The following is a 17,552-nucleotide window of genomic DNA, read 5'->3' as shown; positions in this document are numbered from 1 at the left end:
AATAAGTATGTGTGTACATAGGCATGTGTACATATACTCACTCTCAATAGTTGGACCCAATATACCTAAGATTCTAGGGCTGTGACTGAAATGGCTCTCTACACTAAAGGTGAATTGATTACTCGAGTAATTTGAGTTACTCGATTATAAAAATGTATCGATACATTTTCTGTGCCTCGAGTAATCATTTAATTCGTTTTAAAACGCAGAGCACTAATTTTTGTGCGGATTTTTATTGTGAAAAAGCGTGCTTAGCGTTATATCACCCATGCATAGTAAGCAGGTGGAGGAGGCGGAGGTTTTTGAAGTGGTGGAGCGGTGAGCAGGTCAATTTACCTTATAATAAATCAATAAGATTACTATTAATGTACCTTAATAACATAACGAAACAGCGCTGTGGAGCGCTGATTATTAGGAATACTGTCTAATACATGTGTTTAGTTTATTACAACAGAGACGCGTTCTAGACTTAATACAGGCTTTATGTACACAGTAAACACAGCGCTGTGGAGTTTATAAATAAATACATGTTGAAGTTAGCGAGATAAAGTTACTCTGGCCAGAATGCACAGCCATGACAATACTTACTGCATTGTCTAAGATGCACAACATAACAACAACAATATTTATGCCTTTATTACTGATTAATGCCCTATATTTAATACATACAAGAAATCCTAATGTCACGTCTGGTGCTAAAAGCGCTCCTGTTTCTCCCACACAACTACACTACCCAGAACGCACCACCAGCTGACATCACACACACACCCGATCACATGACACATCACCTGCTTCCTGATTACTGGCACTATAAAAGAGCACCTCACGCACACACCTGTTCCCAGTATTGTTGGTTCTACCTCATTACAAAGCGTTCTGTCTCTAGTCTCAGATTTTTTTGTGTATGACCTTGCTCTTTGTTTTTTCGACGAAGATTTTTGCCTGTTCCTCTATTATTGGATTTACCGTGTTTGACCTGGACTGTTAATCGTTTCTGCCTTTTGGTTTAACCCTGCTGTTGGCCTTCCTGTGTATGATCCTCTGGACTATCCCTGTTTATGGTATGCTTTTGTCTACGTGGTTCCTGTTTGCTGTTATTACACTGCTTCCGAAACCCAAATCTGAATCTGCACTTGTCTGAGTCCTATCCAGAATATGACACCTAAGTTGATATAATTTAATTTAATTGATTAAATTATTAAATTATCATTTGTGGTATTTATGTCTATTTTGTATTTTATTTATTTATATTTGTGTTGCAATGTGGAAATCTATGTTGTGAATTTAAATATTAAACCAATTGGTCATTCATTATTAAGTGAAATTTCTTATTTTATGAAATCTATTATTTTATGTTTTATCTGATTAATCGATTTTTCAGTAGAGTACTCGATTATTAAAATAATCAATAGCTGCAGCCCTACTCTACTTCCTCATTAGTGTAGCACTATATAGGGGTACACTAATAACATGCTCCAGTATTGGTCGCATAAACACTTGAACTCCTGAAGGGCTGAAATGTCTTTAAAAGTTAGTGAAGCTGTCATGGCTGGACAGGACTGATGCAGATAAAACGTGACTTTATTAAATAAAGTAGCAGACAAAGGGATAGTCAGACAGAAATATATCAACAGGGGCGAACAACAGCAGAAGGAATACAACATACCAGAGTAGAAACAGTCCAGAGGTCAAACACAGGCAGGCAATATCAGAGGGCAGGCAAAAATCAGAGTCAGTGAACAAAGCAAGGTCAAAAAACAAGAGATACAAAAATAGGCAAAAGAAACGCGTTGTATGAGGAAAAATACCATCAATACTCGGCGGAGCACAGGTGCAAAATGAGTCCCTTTTATAGGCCATGAGGCCTAGTATTCTGGGGACCGACTTCCTGGTAGAAGCATGTGATGTGTCATGTGATCATGAGTCAGTGTAGTTTCAGTGTGAGGTGCATCCTGGGCAATGGAGTCCGGAGGCTGCAGATTGCAGGTAGAGCTGATTGTGGGAGAGACAGAAGCGCCTACAGCGCCAGGTGTGACAGAAGCTCTGAGCTGATCATGGAGTAATCTCTGACTTTTACATTTACACTGTTTAGAAACATTTACCCTCCCATTAATGAACTACATGGAGAAACATGAAATTAACAGCGTACACCAGCTCACAGATTGGGTGGTTTCACGCTAAATGCCGAGTTGTGTTTGTAATTGTTTGGAGAAAACAATGTGCTTGTGCAATGCAGTCTGGGACACATTCAGCTCGAGTAGTAAGCAGCAATGTTTACAATAATTCAGAATGCATTGTGGGAGTTTATAGTGCCCTCAAAATCACGTTCCAATTCCCTCTAATGACCTTCATTAATAGTGCCCTAAACAGTAAATAGAGAGCCATTTCGAATACAGCCTTGGTTCCCAAGATAAATGGGTTCAGTCCCGCCCTCAACACTCACAGTGCAGTCTCACCCACACCACTCCACGAACACACTGTAAATAAACTGCGTATGACCAAAGCCACCACTGACTGACCCCGCCCAAGTATTTACAGAGCAGGATGTAAATATAAATGTGTCTTTAGTGTGACATGAAAAGAAATCACTGAATTTAACTCCCACACAGTCTCAGTCAGTCACTCACCTCATTCACCACATAGCCTGTCACTCACCTCCTCCACAGTGTCTGCCTCTTTATAAAAAGCTAAATATCTATTAAACAATTTGTCTATAATAGGTTTAAAAATAAAGAAAACATTTAACAACATAGGAAAAACTAATTTATGTAATTCATGTAAAAATGAAGTTATTGTAAAAAAAAGGTGACTGCCTATTTAAAAAGGAACAGAAGTTGTTCATTTGTTAGATTTCATTTGTAAAATTTCTACCATATTTAGAGTGTTTTTACTCTTTTTTTCTCCCACAACTTTAATCCTTCATAGCTTCAAAAACATGTATTATGCAAATTAGATGATGATGTCATTTAGTGACTTCTAGCGACTTTTAGGACAGCCAAACGCTACTTTCCTTACTGAGGAGTTGGCAACACTAACACCTTCTCTTTCAAAGTTTTTTTCTTTATTTGTCCTCCACAATCCCCTGACCTAAACCCTACTGAGACGGGTGATTTGAGATGAGCTTCACAGTGTGAAGAAAAAGCAGCAACTATTGTTCAGAGAGAAAAAAACGTCAGACAGATTGATGAACAGACATATGAAGAGTTCATTGGCAAAAACAGATAAAGCTATGGTTAAAGGATAGCACTCTGTTTTTGCAAATAAACTCATCCAAGCAAAAAATAAGGAATATGGAAGAGAGTTTGAGAGTGTCAAAAACTAGGAAATACAGGCAGCTTAGAGACATGCCGTGAGCATAATCAGGTTTTTTGACAAGGGAAACTCGCAATCATTCTGCCATTCACAAAGCACTAAGTCACTATAATCCAGCATTGATATTTTTGCTGCAGAAATTCACAGCTCAGAGAACTGTCCACAGGCAACTATAAGTCATACACTCCAAAAATCTGGCTTTTATGGAAGAGTGGAAAGAAGAAAACCATTGTAAAAAGAAAGACGTAGAAGTGTCATTTGCATTTTGCCAGTTTGCTGTGATCAGATGAAACCAAAGTTGAACTTCCTGGCCTAAATGCTAAGCAATATGTGTGGCACCATCCTGAACACACCATCCCCACTGTGAAACATGGTGGTGGCAGCATCATGCTGTGGGGAAGCTGCTCAGAGTTCATGGAAAGATGGATGGAGCTAAATACAAAACAATCCTGGAAGAAAAGACTGGGAAGAAGATCCCCCTTCCAGCAAGACAATGACCCTAAACAATGATGTGCTACTTTGTGTTGGTCTGTCATTTAAAATCTCAATAAAATACATTTAAATGTGTGGTTCTAAAGATGAAAAAATGCATTGCAAGCACTGTACCTCTCTAAAACTTGCTGCTGTTTATTCCACCGTATATACGGTAACTCTGAAGTAGTTGCAGATATTGTGCTAATTTGCGAGCTGAGTTTTTCTCATGAAACCTGCATCCTGCTAAATCTGAGAACTGCAAGGGAACATTTTTGAAATTTGCCATAGTGAAACAAGCACCTAAGCTGTGAAGTGAATAATATCAGTGTATCAGCTCTGCATCACACTTCTTGTTTGTAATTATAGCGACTGCTGACTGCGACTTCACCAGCAGCTCTTTAAAGAAATTAAATCTGCTGAAAGGGAGGAAACTCATTTCCCAAGTCCTCCCTTTAAAAATCAACAACAGGCCTGGAAGTCATGTCTGCAGCCCACTCCCACCCCCACCACGCAGTCTAGGACCCCCGGCAGCAAATTAAAAACCCTTATAAATTATTCAATGGCACAAATTGATTGCATGGTGGGATTTCAGGTACCATGCAGGAACGCTGTTCCACAGCTCATGCTGTGAGGAACACTATGGTGGGCAGGGGGTGGATGATGAGATGGTGAGTTCAGATGTTGATCCGCGATTGTTTAAAAAAAAATCGATCCGCAGACGCGTTTCTTAAAACAAGATAAAAACTAATCCTGGAACAGTACTGTTTAAAGTTTAAAGTAATGGTGCTTGTCTCCACAAACAGGTAATGAGAAAAGAGCACATTAATGATTAGAATTCTGCGCTGTTGGGCAGGAAAGGGTGGAGTCTGTGGCCTGGCAGTGCTGCAATAGTGCTGAATAGGGGTGTGCCATATCATATCCTATATGATAATAGTGTTAGAATTTTTTTTATGAAAAAAATAAAAAATCCATACCATGATAATAGCTATATTTTTGTTTTTGTCTATTTTGTATTTGTTTTGCTGTGTTTCATTGAGAAGCTTAACATGTATTTTTTGTCCAACAGTTTAAGGTTGCAGTTTAAACAGTTGCAAGAAAAAGTATGTTAACAGGGCTCTCAAGTTTTAAAGTTTTGTGGGAGTCTTCGGACAGTTCTTCGCACCTGACACTCTGGCTGAACTCCACCCTCTTAGACTAGGTCTGCCTAACAACAGAGCGATCTATATTCTGATTGGCTCAACGAAAGTACATTATAAAATACAGCCATGGATTGGCAAGCGTGAGAAATACCATGTGTGGTGTGTGAGCGTGTGAACTCGCTGAAGTGTGTGTGTCACACGCTCAAAGCGTGAGACTTGAGAACACTGATGTTAACATGTTGTGTTTAAGAAAACCATGCAAACATATTTATTTTTTGTGATGAATATCAGAACGCATTTAATGACCAATTTACAAAAAAATCCAAGTAATACCAAAGGTTTCACATACTTTTTCTTGCGACTGTATGTATGCTTTACCATGAGCATACTGGTTAGCGTTACTAACAACACCACTCACAAGATACCACCTCACATCTTATACAGTATAATACTTTATGATCAGTTTACAAACTGCTGAATGTGTTTAAAAGATTCTCCTCAAATTTCTTTTATTTCTGTTTATATAAAAGTGTTAATCTACTGTTTCAGTAAATAAATGAATTCCAGTCTAAGCGTGGTGTTCATACTTCTGCGTGACGTGCCTGAACACCAAGGGGAGTCAGATTCCGGCACAACACCAATTCATTTTACCTCTGGTTTGTTTAAAGACTGACTCAACTTCCTGTAATTGGTCTGAAATTCTGAACCATCAAGAAAAGTGCTTTCACACTGCAAATAAACCAGACCATGGTTCAGTAGATCTGGGCCGAGACATCCTCTTTTGGTTGAACCAAACTCTGGTTCTTTGATCCGCACTGTGCCATTTAAACGACGAAAATAGACTGTTGACGGGGTGTAAGATTGCAATGGGCATCACAATGCGCCTTTGCACAGGGTGTAAGATAGGGCCCTGTGTCTCACTGCAGCCCAACCTTTACATTAAATGAGTAATTTTATCAAATAATTATCTTCTTTATTTTAGAAAGCAGGGTTTTTGTGTGTTTTTTTATAGTTGGAAGGGGTTGCAAAATATTTTGAACTCTATCGCACAGAAAAAATGTTAAGAACCCATCATTTAGACAGTTTAACAGCAGATCAGATTCTCACTGATCCTGGTCTTTGGTGAGCTACACACAGGAATATTCTCTGGCCCTGCAGAGATTTTACTGCCCTGCAGTCGTTTATGTAGAGGGGCTGCCGTAATGTTGACTGAACTACTGCTGTGCAGCAGCGTTCTCATCTTCCTCTCAATTACAAACAAGCCTGCTGCACACTGACCGCGCATTAATGAGGTGTCATCAAGTGTCATTAAGGGCAGCTATGGAGAACTAGTGCCGAAAACACCCAATTTGGTCTGTTATACACTGCGCTAAAGCACATTAGGCAAGTCAACGCCAAATAACAGTGGGTAGATATCTGGTACAGATCTCAGAATTTAAGGGCATTTTCACACCTGTTTGGTTTGTTTTCACACAGGCACAAACCTAAACACACCAAAATGCGCCCTAACAAAGCATGCAAGCACGTTGTCTAATCTGATTGGTCAGAGCTGTATGGCACAGGACCAAGAAGGTAAATATAGCAAAAAGGGTGTATCTTGCAGACCTGTGCATATAGTTGTGCAATGTGAAGCAGCTTTAATGTTGAACACATTGAATCCATGTAGCAAGTGGCCTTGTGCGGACATGAGCATTGATAGCTGCACATACGGCATTCAGTGTGAAAACAGCTTAGCATGGAGCAGCAGCAGACACAGCGTGTGTTCATAGCTATGGTATTTATCTTGGTAAATAAATCAGGCTAAACTGCACCTGAACAGCAGTTAAAGCTCAAACATGAGGAGTATATTTGATAGTTGTGTCGGATCGAAGTCAGACCACATTCTCAACTAGGGCATTGGTTTGGAACCGGACTGAGACCACCTCCTCTCGCAGATCTTGTACAGTTCTTTTAATCATCAACTAAGTGTGATTACTGTTTTTATATCTGCCCAAACTAACTGCACCAAAAGTACAATCGATCCACAGTTCTCTTTTACCCAGACCAAATAGTGCTGGTGTGAAAACATCCAAGGTTATAGGGAATTAAAATATAACTACAGATTGAGAATAACATGGCGTCTAACGATGCAATATTATCACAATACACTGGTAATGATGAAATGGTAACGATGAAATAACAATACTATGATTCTGCAATTCTCTATATATTATTGCAAGACAATTCTCTATAATACTTCACAGCATCAGTTTTATTGAAGAGGATAAAATACTCACAGAATATAACTACCAATATTCTTCACTGCAGGTTTTATTCATTTGATTAGGGCCACCATAATGAAGCCGTAACTTTAGTAACTCAAACTGGATGGTGAGTCTTTGTCTTAGATATTTTGAAGCGCCAATGTTTTGTGTAGAGTGCCTACATCACATATCAATAATGTAGTGCAAAAGAAAACGATACAATGTATTACATATATACAACTTTGGAAATTAAAGACCACTTCAGTTTCTGAATCAGTTTCTCTGATTTTGCTATTTATGTTTGAGTAAAATTAACATTGTTGTTTTATTCTATAAAACCAAATTCCAAATAAAAATATTGTCATTTAGAGCATTTATTTGCAGAAAATGAGAAATTGCTAAAATAACAAAAAAGATGCAGAGCTTTCAGACCTCAAATAATGCAAAGAAAACAAGTTCATTTTCATAGTTTTAAGAGTTCAGAAATCAATATTTGGTGGAATAACCCTGGATTTAATCACAGTTTTTATGCATCTTGGCATCATGTTCTCCTCCACCAGTTTTACACACTGCTTTTGGATAACTTTATGCCACTCCTGGTGCAAAAATTCAAGCAGTTCAGCTTGGTTTGATGGCTTCATCCATCTTCCTCTTGATTATATTCCAGAGGTTTTCAATTTGGTAAAATCAAAGAAACACAATGTTTAGGTGGTCTCTTATTTTTTAAGAGCTGTATATAAACAGTATATTATATATACAAATGCATAATTATAACCTATTAGTGGCCCATAATTACATACTCAAATCAACCTTAATTATAATTGTAAGAGAAAGCAGTATAAATTGAAAGGAATTTGCTGTTGATTTAGTTAAAATTTCACTTAATTACTTGCCCAAACTCTACATCTTGTATTTACCTTTTGTTTAAAAACTCCAGCAGCACTGCTGCATCTAATCCACTCATACCATCAGCACAACACACACTAACAGTTCATACACCACCACCATGTTAATAAGTTTCACTGCAGTGCTGAGAATAATGACCCACCTAAAAATGTATAATCTGCTCTTTGGTGGTCTCCCCTGTGGGGTCCTAAGCATTGAAGAACAGGGTGAAAGAAGGATAATAATAAAATATACAGAGAAACAGATACAGGACTACAGAAATTATAGAACTTTATGTCCTATATGATCAATAAAGCTGACAAAACATATATTGTGTAGAAACAAGGAGACAGTCATAATGTTATGCTTGATTGGTGTATGTTGCTGCTCTTAAGAACCTATAGCAGGAGTTTGACCAGTGATTTGCTGATTCAATAATAACTGCAGTAACATTTTTCAGATATACAGACCCATTTTACCTTTGATGTGGACAGGGCTACAGTAATGCTTCAGATGGAGTTTATAGATCTGCAGTGCAGCACTGATCTCCAAACAAATCATAGGGAGACACCAGGGAAACTAGATATTATTGGACAGTTTCAAACAGGGCTATCCCCATCCCCCATCCAGAGCTGTCCAAGTTGTTAATGCCAGTCTTGTGTCTCTGTGGGAGAACTGATCTGTGTGAAAAACCCACTTCCCCACTAAAAATTGTAATAAATCAAAGCACAGATCCAGGCTGACTGACTGTCCTTCTCCAAGCCATCATCAGTGTGTCCACTGCAAACTCACTTGCGGCATATGCATAGACGAGTACTGCAAAGTTTCTGCATGCAAACACTGATCAAAATGAGCTTAAATTGCTGTACATTTTAATTGTGTAATTAGATAATTAGTGTATCACATAACAGGCAGACAAGGCCTATCCACTTACCGATCCAAATTACAGTCCACAGCCTGCGCTGGACCATAAACTTGCCATAATATTAACATGAGACACATCACCAATCCAGATTCCAGTTCCACATCTTACCATAAATCTGCAGCAGCCCCAGTCCCAGTGAGCCAATAACTAGCTGCTTTGATTAAAAAGTTGATATTTTAATGTAACTTTTGACTGGTACTGTAATGACACAGAGCGAGGCAAGAGAACCGTGGGCCCAACCTGAAAATGTGACACGCCCCTTCTCAGGATGCCCAGCTGAGCAGAACAGGACTGATTAAAAGTGTTGTAGTGACCCTTTCTCGAGATCAAAAACGAGCGGTCTCAGGCTCGTCTCGGACTCGACCTTGTTTGGAATCGGTCTTGTCTCGGTCTCAGGGGGAAGTGGACTCTGAGACTATGGATAAGACTGTCCTGGTGAAGTCCTGGTCAGTGTTGTGCGTGAACGAGTTCAAATTAACGCATTCATTGAACACGCTCATTTTTTCGTGAACGTTGAACTGAACGCAACACATTTTTTAATAAAGAACCTGAACGTGAATTAGTTCACATTATGTGTCATGAACAGCAGACATCCCTGTAAATGAACGTTGGCTAGAGCGCGGAGCGCGAGGGCGAGAGCAAGAGAGAGAGAGAGAGAGAGAGAGCGGAGCGCGAGGGCGAGAGCAAGAGAGAGAGAGAGAGAGAGAGCGGAGCGCGAGGGCGAGAGCAAGAGAGAGAGAGAGAGAGAGAGAGAGAGAGAGAGAAAGAGAGAGAGCGGAGCGCAAGGGCGAAGGCAAGGGGGGGCTAGCTTGTAGTGTGAAAAAAAGTATTTATTTGAATATCTCACGAAAAAAGTGAACTGAATGAACTGAACTTTGAACCAGTTCAGAATTAAAATGGTGAACTTTGAACATGAACTGTTCACTTTCAGCATGTATGAACTGAACTTGAATTAGTTCAGAAAAGCTGTGAACTGGCACAACACTGATCCTGGTGAAAAAACAAGCTACTCCCACTTTCCTTCAGTATCCAATCAATGCACATTTTCATTTTGAATAGTCCAATGTTAAGTTAAATGTGCCCTTTTTCACCGGCTCACTGGAGTTATACTCTTTGGTTATGTGAATGATCGTAAATTTTATATGCAGGACTTACAGAAAGAAAAAACATTCTGCAGAATGTAAATTCTGCCACATTACGATAACAGGGACCTCAGGGACCACAGCTAATTTTTCCAGACATTTAGAAAAATAAGGAGAGATAAATACAAATTAGCCAGATAACTAATGTTAGCAGCGAACTAGCATCATGACGAGCTAGCTAATCTTAGCGACGAGCTGTTTAAGGGCAAATTGTGATTTTTTTTTTTTTTACAATTTATCATAAAAATAAGTAGAATTTGATTCAATTGACGTCACGTGGTGACTCCTTTTTAAGTTTTAGAAGAGACACAGATTAAGCTGATTTAATGTTTTTATTTTTCAATCTTAATCTAGTCTCTGTCTTGGTCTTGGTTTTTCCTGGTTTTGGTCTTGACTCGGACTCGACATGTCCCGGTCTTGGTCTTGACTCAGACTCGGTTCTAGTATTCTTGATTAGCTCAGCTAGGGACATTCAAAAGAACCTCAGCCAACACTTGGGAAAGGACTCAACGGAAGAAGGAGGGCTGAGGCAACCGGGACTCTTGCGTTCCATGTAAGAAGATGCTACAACGCTACCATACGTGTTTAAGTTTTTTTGGGTGTGGTTTAGGGCAAGTTTAAAAAATAAAAGCATGTCCTGAGTTCACTTGGGCCCTGTGTTTGCCTCTTTTGTATTGGTATCAGCAGCTGAGTATCTGAATCAGATCAGAAATTAAACATTTTGGTACATAGTTTATAAGAGGAGCTGATTTTCACTCTTGCATTGCAATTTGTTGCAATCCTTCACACAGCCTGGCTAGTGGCCGCCCCCAGGTAATTTGAGTTAGAGAACCCCGCTCTACAGGGAAGATTTATAAATGTGGTAATTTGGGAGAATAAGAAATTTCATCACTCAAACATCATCAGGCAACAGTTTGGGACATACGACAGGATGTTGATTAAATTACTCTCACCATGTTCTCAATTCCTTAACCCAAAAAAGGAGATCTGCTCTGCATGGAGCTGGAAGGATGTGAAGGCATCCCAGTAGATGCCTGCAGAGGCTGGATTACACACTGCAAAATATTCTTTCCACCTGGGACTGCGAGGAAAGATATCTTTTGTGATGTGGATAAAAAATCCTTAGCTTGACAGACGGGAGCGACAGCAGGTGTAGAAAGATTGCACTGTAATTTCCCATTCAGCGCTGCACACACAGTTCTGCCTGTTTCCTGTGTCTATATACAGCTCTGGAAAAAAATAAGAGACAACTCTAAAATGATCAGTTATATTGTATCTGAGTACATGGCCATTGTCATGCACTTTTTAGAGGACTACCTGCTGTAAGACACCCACGGCAGCTCTGAATGGGCTTGTTAATGTACAGATTAGTTGAATAACATGTGTTAGAAAAATGGAAAACCATTAATTTGCTGGGCAGAAGGAACCGTGACCAGGATGTAAGAACTCTGACTAAAGGATGCTGCTAACAGACTTGTGTAATCCATGCTTCAACAGGTCAGAGCTGTTCTGGTGGCATGCTGGGACTGCTGATTGGTGTATGTACACAATAGTTGTAGCTGGAAGCTTTACAAAAATAATGAAGTTGTCAGCTTCAGGGCTTTATTTGAAAATGATGAGGTCTCAGAACACTGAGCAGCGATGATCAGTGTGAAAGAGATCCCAGAACAACAAAAGAAGACTTATAAAACAGAAAGATCCATCACTAACACAGTTCAGTGTTTTCTTTCATTTGCGGCTTTCCCAAATGAAATCGATGTATCGATTTGAGAGGTCTGGGTTGGTGCCAGTAGCAATATTATGATGTACAGATCTGATAATGCACAGACATAAACATCACTGCAACTAATACCAGAATTTAAGAGGATAAGAAAAAGTAATATCATTGTACTAGGATGTGTTGTGCAATAATGTATCTATAGATGGAAAGATTGAGGTGATTGTGTTGGTAGCAAGCAATCACTGATCGCAGGTGTGCAGTGATAAACAGATTATATAAAGTAACAGAGCTAAGGCAACCAAAACAGTCATTGGTTAGATAGACTTAGACGTAAACCAAAAGACAAGCAGGATCAAAAAGCCAGAAATATAGTCAAGCCAAAGAATTAGGGGTGCACCAATATCGGGCAACGGGAAATATTTAGCAACGGGAAATATTTGGCAACCAGAAATATTTGGCAACCAAAAATATTTGGCTAAATCAGAATTAGCAAGAGGTAGGGTGGGTTTTAAAATCATTGTATAAAATACAAGCAAGTAAGGGAGTACACACCTATGTGAAAATGAACAAATTGTGGTAATATTGTGTTTCCACCATTATTGCTCAGCACTGCCTTAAAGGAGAACTCCAGAGTAAAATGGACTTTGGGTGTATTAAAACATGATAAAAAGTGGCACCATTTTAAAATAAGACTACCTTTATAAAGGGTTTATAAATGGTTTACAATTAGTTTATTATTGGTTACTAATTAGGTTGTAAATGCCTTAAAAATCATTAATAATCAGTTATAACACATACGTAGAAAGGGCAACAATATAGATGGCTGTGGGTTCACTATTTGGCAAACAACAGGTCCAAATTAGTAACCATTAATAAACTAATTGTAAACCATTTATAAACCTGTTATAAATGTAGTAGTATTTTAAAGTGGTACCTAAAAAGTACTTACCTTTGTTGAATAGCCCACCTCTACTCTCCCACAGCTTTCTGAGATCCAGTATTTTGTGTATTTTACCCAAACAGGCTTTTAGAATTGATTATATGGGGCATGCATTGCCCCTGCAGATAAATCACTTTTTCCACCGTTATCCAGACTCAAAGTAGCTCCACACTTCTTTGGTAGAATCCAGACCCTGACATTTAAAACTAGGCATTTAGAACTATAAAACTCCACAAGAATTTTATTAAAAGCCACTGTTTACATCCCATAGCGTAGGTAAATTAAATTTAAGTCACAATAAGTCAGCTGTCAAGAATGAATAGGTAGGATAGTTGAGCAGATTGCAAAATAATTTTTTTGGAAATGCATGAATTCAAGCTGTTGCTGAAAATATCTGGTTACTGTCGATATTAGAATGCAAAGAACCAACAACAAATGACATAAAAATTGCTCAAAATGTTTTAGTATTCATGCTTAATAGCTGACTTATTGTGACTTAAATTTAAGATGGTGGCGCATAGAGATTTACCTACGCTATGGCATGTAAACAGTGTTTTTGTATAAGCTTCTTGTGCAGTACTAAAGTTCTAAATGCCTCGTTTTAAATATCAGTGCTCTCTAGATTCTACCAGTGAACTGTGAGGCTACTTTGAGCCTGGATAACGGTGGAAAAAGCAATTTATCTGCAGGCGCAAGGCATGCCCCATATCATCCATGCTAAAGCCTGTTTGGGCAAAGTGTACAAAATACTGGATCTCGAAAAGCTGCGGGAGAGCGGAGATGGGCTATTCAACAAAGGTAAGTACTTTTTACCATGTTTTAATACACCAAAGTCCATTTCACAATGGAGTTCTCCAGAAACTCTAATGGAGCATTGGGCACGGAGTTCATTACAGCTGCTCAACAGGGACATGCTTGGCCAGTCCATTAATTTTACCCTGACTTTTCACTCATGCAGCCCCAAACCACCATGCTTAACTGTACACAATACACAGTTGTCTTTGTACTACTCGCCAGGTGAGGCTTCTACACACGCTTGACACTATCTGATCCAAACAAGTTTATCTTGGTCTCCTCAGACCACAGAACATGATTCCAGTTAAATATATCCTTAAGCCCTATTCGGATGGGATTAGTTTCTAATGGGGACGTCTGTGAAAAATATTTCACACTTCTACTCATTGATAAAACTCTTGCATCCGCACTGCAATTGAAAAAACAGGAGGACCAGTGAGTTTTTTGGCTTTCTTGGTCACATGACATCGCGTTCAGTAGCTCCTCCATTTCCCACTCGTGGAAACGCGCACCCAAAGTGTAATTACGGTGTGTAGCAGAGGACAAATAGCTATTTTATTTAACGTGAGGTGACGAAACTCATAGATATGGATTCAGACTGGATTAAAATTACTGGAGGACCATGGAGTTCAGAGAAAAACAGTAGATAATTCAGCCTGTAACCTTCTCAAAGGACATCTGAGAAAAACACGTACATGGTTGTTCTGGACGGGAATAAAATCACAGAGGACCCCCCATAAAAGAGAAAATTACTCCAGGACCCGCTGAGAAACTAATCCTGTCCAGATAAGGCTTGTCTTCAGCAAACTGTTTGCATGCCTTCTTGTGCATCAGCTTTCAAAGAGACAGTCAAACTCAGAGGCAGAACCAATCAGAGCTCGAGCTCTACTTCAGCTGGGTATTAGTCAAACCAATCCAGAAACAGTCATCTCTATCATCAACAAAACATAATCTCAATCGATGATTGAACAATAAACTCATAAAGTGACTAATTACTGACAGCTTTTAAAATGATGCATAATTAGGAACTGATATCTCATTACAGCTGTAGTTTACAGTCTTTGCACAGAAACAGCAACATTTTATTTACTTTAATATGAGCTATCCAAATTCAGAGTATTTAGGTTTGTTCATTCTTACAAGGGTAATCCAGTCTACCTGCCCCTTCCCCCACCCCCCACTGTTTTCTCTTCTAATGATGTGGAAGGCACAGGCTGTGATGTTCCTATAAGTCGAAGCACCATCTTACTACGATTGCAGGAGAATCCCTGTGGTGATTTTTATATAGATTTTTAATTAAATTTGGATATATCAATCTGACATCTTTCACCAGTATTTAATCTAATGAATTTACATAAGGGCTCAATATCAGAGTGTCTGTATTAGAAAAGAGACTTTTAGCAGACTACTGGCTGCGTCAGCCAAAGCTAAGCCCTGGCATTTTACAATGTACAAGGGTGGGACAAAATATCAATATTGCAGTTTATCCTATTGTTTTAGTTTCAGATACCTTATCAATATGTGTCAAATATGGATATTTTTATTGAAACATAGACACTCTAAACTCCCTAAGACTGACCCTGCCCAATTTGACTTCGACTACAGTTACTGCTTCATTACTCCACGTGTTAAACTGTGAAGAATAGTGTTTTTTAAAATTCATATTAAGCGACAATTTAGAGATAACAAATGAATTATTTGACCTATCTTAACACCCATCGATTCGGCTGAATTGAATCTGTTTAGTGAAATGAATAAAAAAACAACCGACTAACCCTGTGTCTAAATTTGATGTAATATTATATAAAAGTAAAAAAAGTAAGTATTTTTGTGTTTGTATGTGTGTTTTTCCTAAATGATGGAAAGTATGATTCAGTTTGCTGTGTCGATTCTTTTGACCTGCCTGCTTTCGACAATGAACCAATCTCTAAAATGTAACTAGTAAATTTGAAGTGTTGATTTTATGTAAAAAAAAAAAAAACAGATTTGAAGTGTTGATTTTATAACAAAAATACATAAAACCATAGTTTTCATCTTAAGAAAAAAATAAATATCTTAACAGACTTCAATTGACACTCCAAAGTAAATTACTTTATAATGACTTTTCTTGAAGGATTATATGATTTAAAAAAATGACAAGCAAATTAATTATTTTAGAAATGTTAACAAACTTCAATATAAAATCAATAAAACCTTTTCATTAAAAGGTGATTATTCAAATGAGCTCCTGATATTTTACCTGCATTTAATTGTATAATCTTTATACTAGTTGTAATAGTATAAACTTTATAGAAATGTTTCTTACATTACATTATTTATCTTGAAGTAAAAATATTATATTATTATAAGTCTTAACAAACTTTAAATCTGTTCAATTAAATCTGTTTAGTTGATTTGAAGCGTTAATGAAAACTAAATTATTTTTGACATAGTTGAACTGGGTCTATTTAAAAAACAAACAATCAAACAAACAATTCAGACTCAATGAGTCTGCTCAAATGGGAACTTAAGATGAGCTTGCAATATTTAACCTACACCAGTAATCGACTTTTATGAATTGTAAGATTTAACAAAAACGGAAAAGCAAATTATTATATATATATTTTTTATCATTTTATTTATTTTAGCAAACTTAACCATCTATAGCATGATAAATGCATAAAGATCAGCCCACTTTGTTAGAAGCTTGGGGGTCCCTGTTATATCTGTCAGAAAAAAAAAGAGAACCATTACTTCAGCCTTATTGCCTTGTGATCTGTGTAATGTTGATCTGAGGCAACATATTAAAAATACGAGGTTAAAGGAGGTAAATAAGAAAAACACCTTGGCCTTAAAATAGACTTTCAGTATATAATATATTAACAAATTAGAGGACAGTGTATGCAATTTGGCGTTATATTAACAGTGATATTAAACTATGTTCTGCCTGAATATTAGTAAAAAATAAAAAAAATAATTTGTTATTTTAATTTATGCCCTCGGGTCTCAGTCAGATGAGATTGATTCAGTTTGCTGAATCGATTCTTTTGAACTGCGTGTTTTAGATGCTTTTTTGGCTTTCAGAATATAGTCTTAACATATAAAAAAATGAGGGGACAGTGTAATAATAAAAAGTGATTTGTTGCTTATATGGCAACACCATGTCATATAGATCCTAGTTCACAAACTTCGAATCAGTTTAATTGATCCTTTTCAGTAAAAAAAAGAAAAAAAGAATCGAGTCACTGATTTCTGCGCCTGTTCTAATAGAAACTTCAGATGAGCTTCTAATATTTAACCTACACTTATTAATAAACCACTTTATATAAACTTTTCCTGAAGGTAAGCCCTAATAAATGCTGTATAATGATGATAAAGAGACCCTCGCGCTTACCTTCTCCCTCCACGCTGTCCGTGATCTTCATCTCCTGGTCCTGGTCCACAGCGCGCACTTCGCTGCCTCTCATGCCCGCGCTGGGCTCCAGAGCCGCGGCGCAGCGGCCGTTCCTGACCGCGGAGGGGTCCACCACGGTGGGGTCGGGGACGGGGGAGGAGGCGGAGGGCTCCGTCATGGTTGTGTGAGTTCTGGGCGGTTGTGGAGCTCTGAGAGCAGATTCAGAGTCTGAGAGAGGGCGCCATGCAGCCGGAGAGATGCGCTGCTGAACGCAGTGTGTGTCCCGGCATCAGCAGCGGAGCCTCCCCCTTTACCAAACACACACACACACACACGGTTTTTGTATTCCTGGCTTTGTGGGGTATGTACTCTACATTCTGTGCTAATGTTTCCTTAATGTTAGCTTCATTTTAAACACATAAAAATTTCACTTCAAATTAAATTATAAATATATATGTGTTTTTTTTTACATTACTGGGAGTAGTCAAGTGTTTCCATCATGCTGGAGATGTTTGCTTTGGTCCCCACAAGGACCTTATTACACACTCACCACACCCTCTTACTGACGCACTCCAGCCCTGAACACACACCAACTCTTCAACTA

At 38.3% G+C, this 17,552-nt stretch overlaps 1 protein-coding gene across 1 annotated transcript in view; it reads right to left on the bottom strand.

The window, feature by feature from the left end:
- tmem163a (transmembrane protein 163a) overlaps positions 1-17,249 on the bottom strand; it is a 98,212-nt gene extending 80,963 nt beyond the window's left edge. Inside the window, exon 1 of the mRNA XM_049484748.1 lies at positions 16,949-17,249. Within this exon, the coding sequence (XP_049340705.1) occupies positions 16,949-17,126 (178 nt within the window). The 5' untranslated portion in view covers positions 17,127-17,249. The remainder of the gene's footprint in view (positions 1-16,948) is intronic.
- Between the last annotated feature and the right edge of the window lie 303 nt (positions 17,250-17,552).

Source organism: Astyanax mexicanus, chromosome 11, assembly GCF_023375975.1.
Source record: "Astyanax mexicanus isolate ESR-SI-001 chromosome 11, AstMex3_surface, whole genome shotgun sequence".
Taxonomy (NCBI): domain Eukaryota; kingdom Metazoa; phylum Chordata; class Actinopteri; order Characiformes; family Acestrorhamphidae; genus Astyanax; species Astyanax mexicanus.
This window is presented reverse-complemented; position numbering and strand designations above follow the sequence as displayed.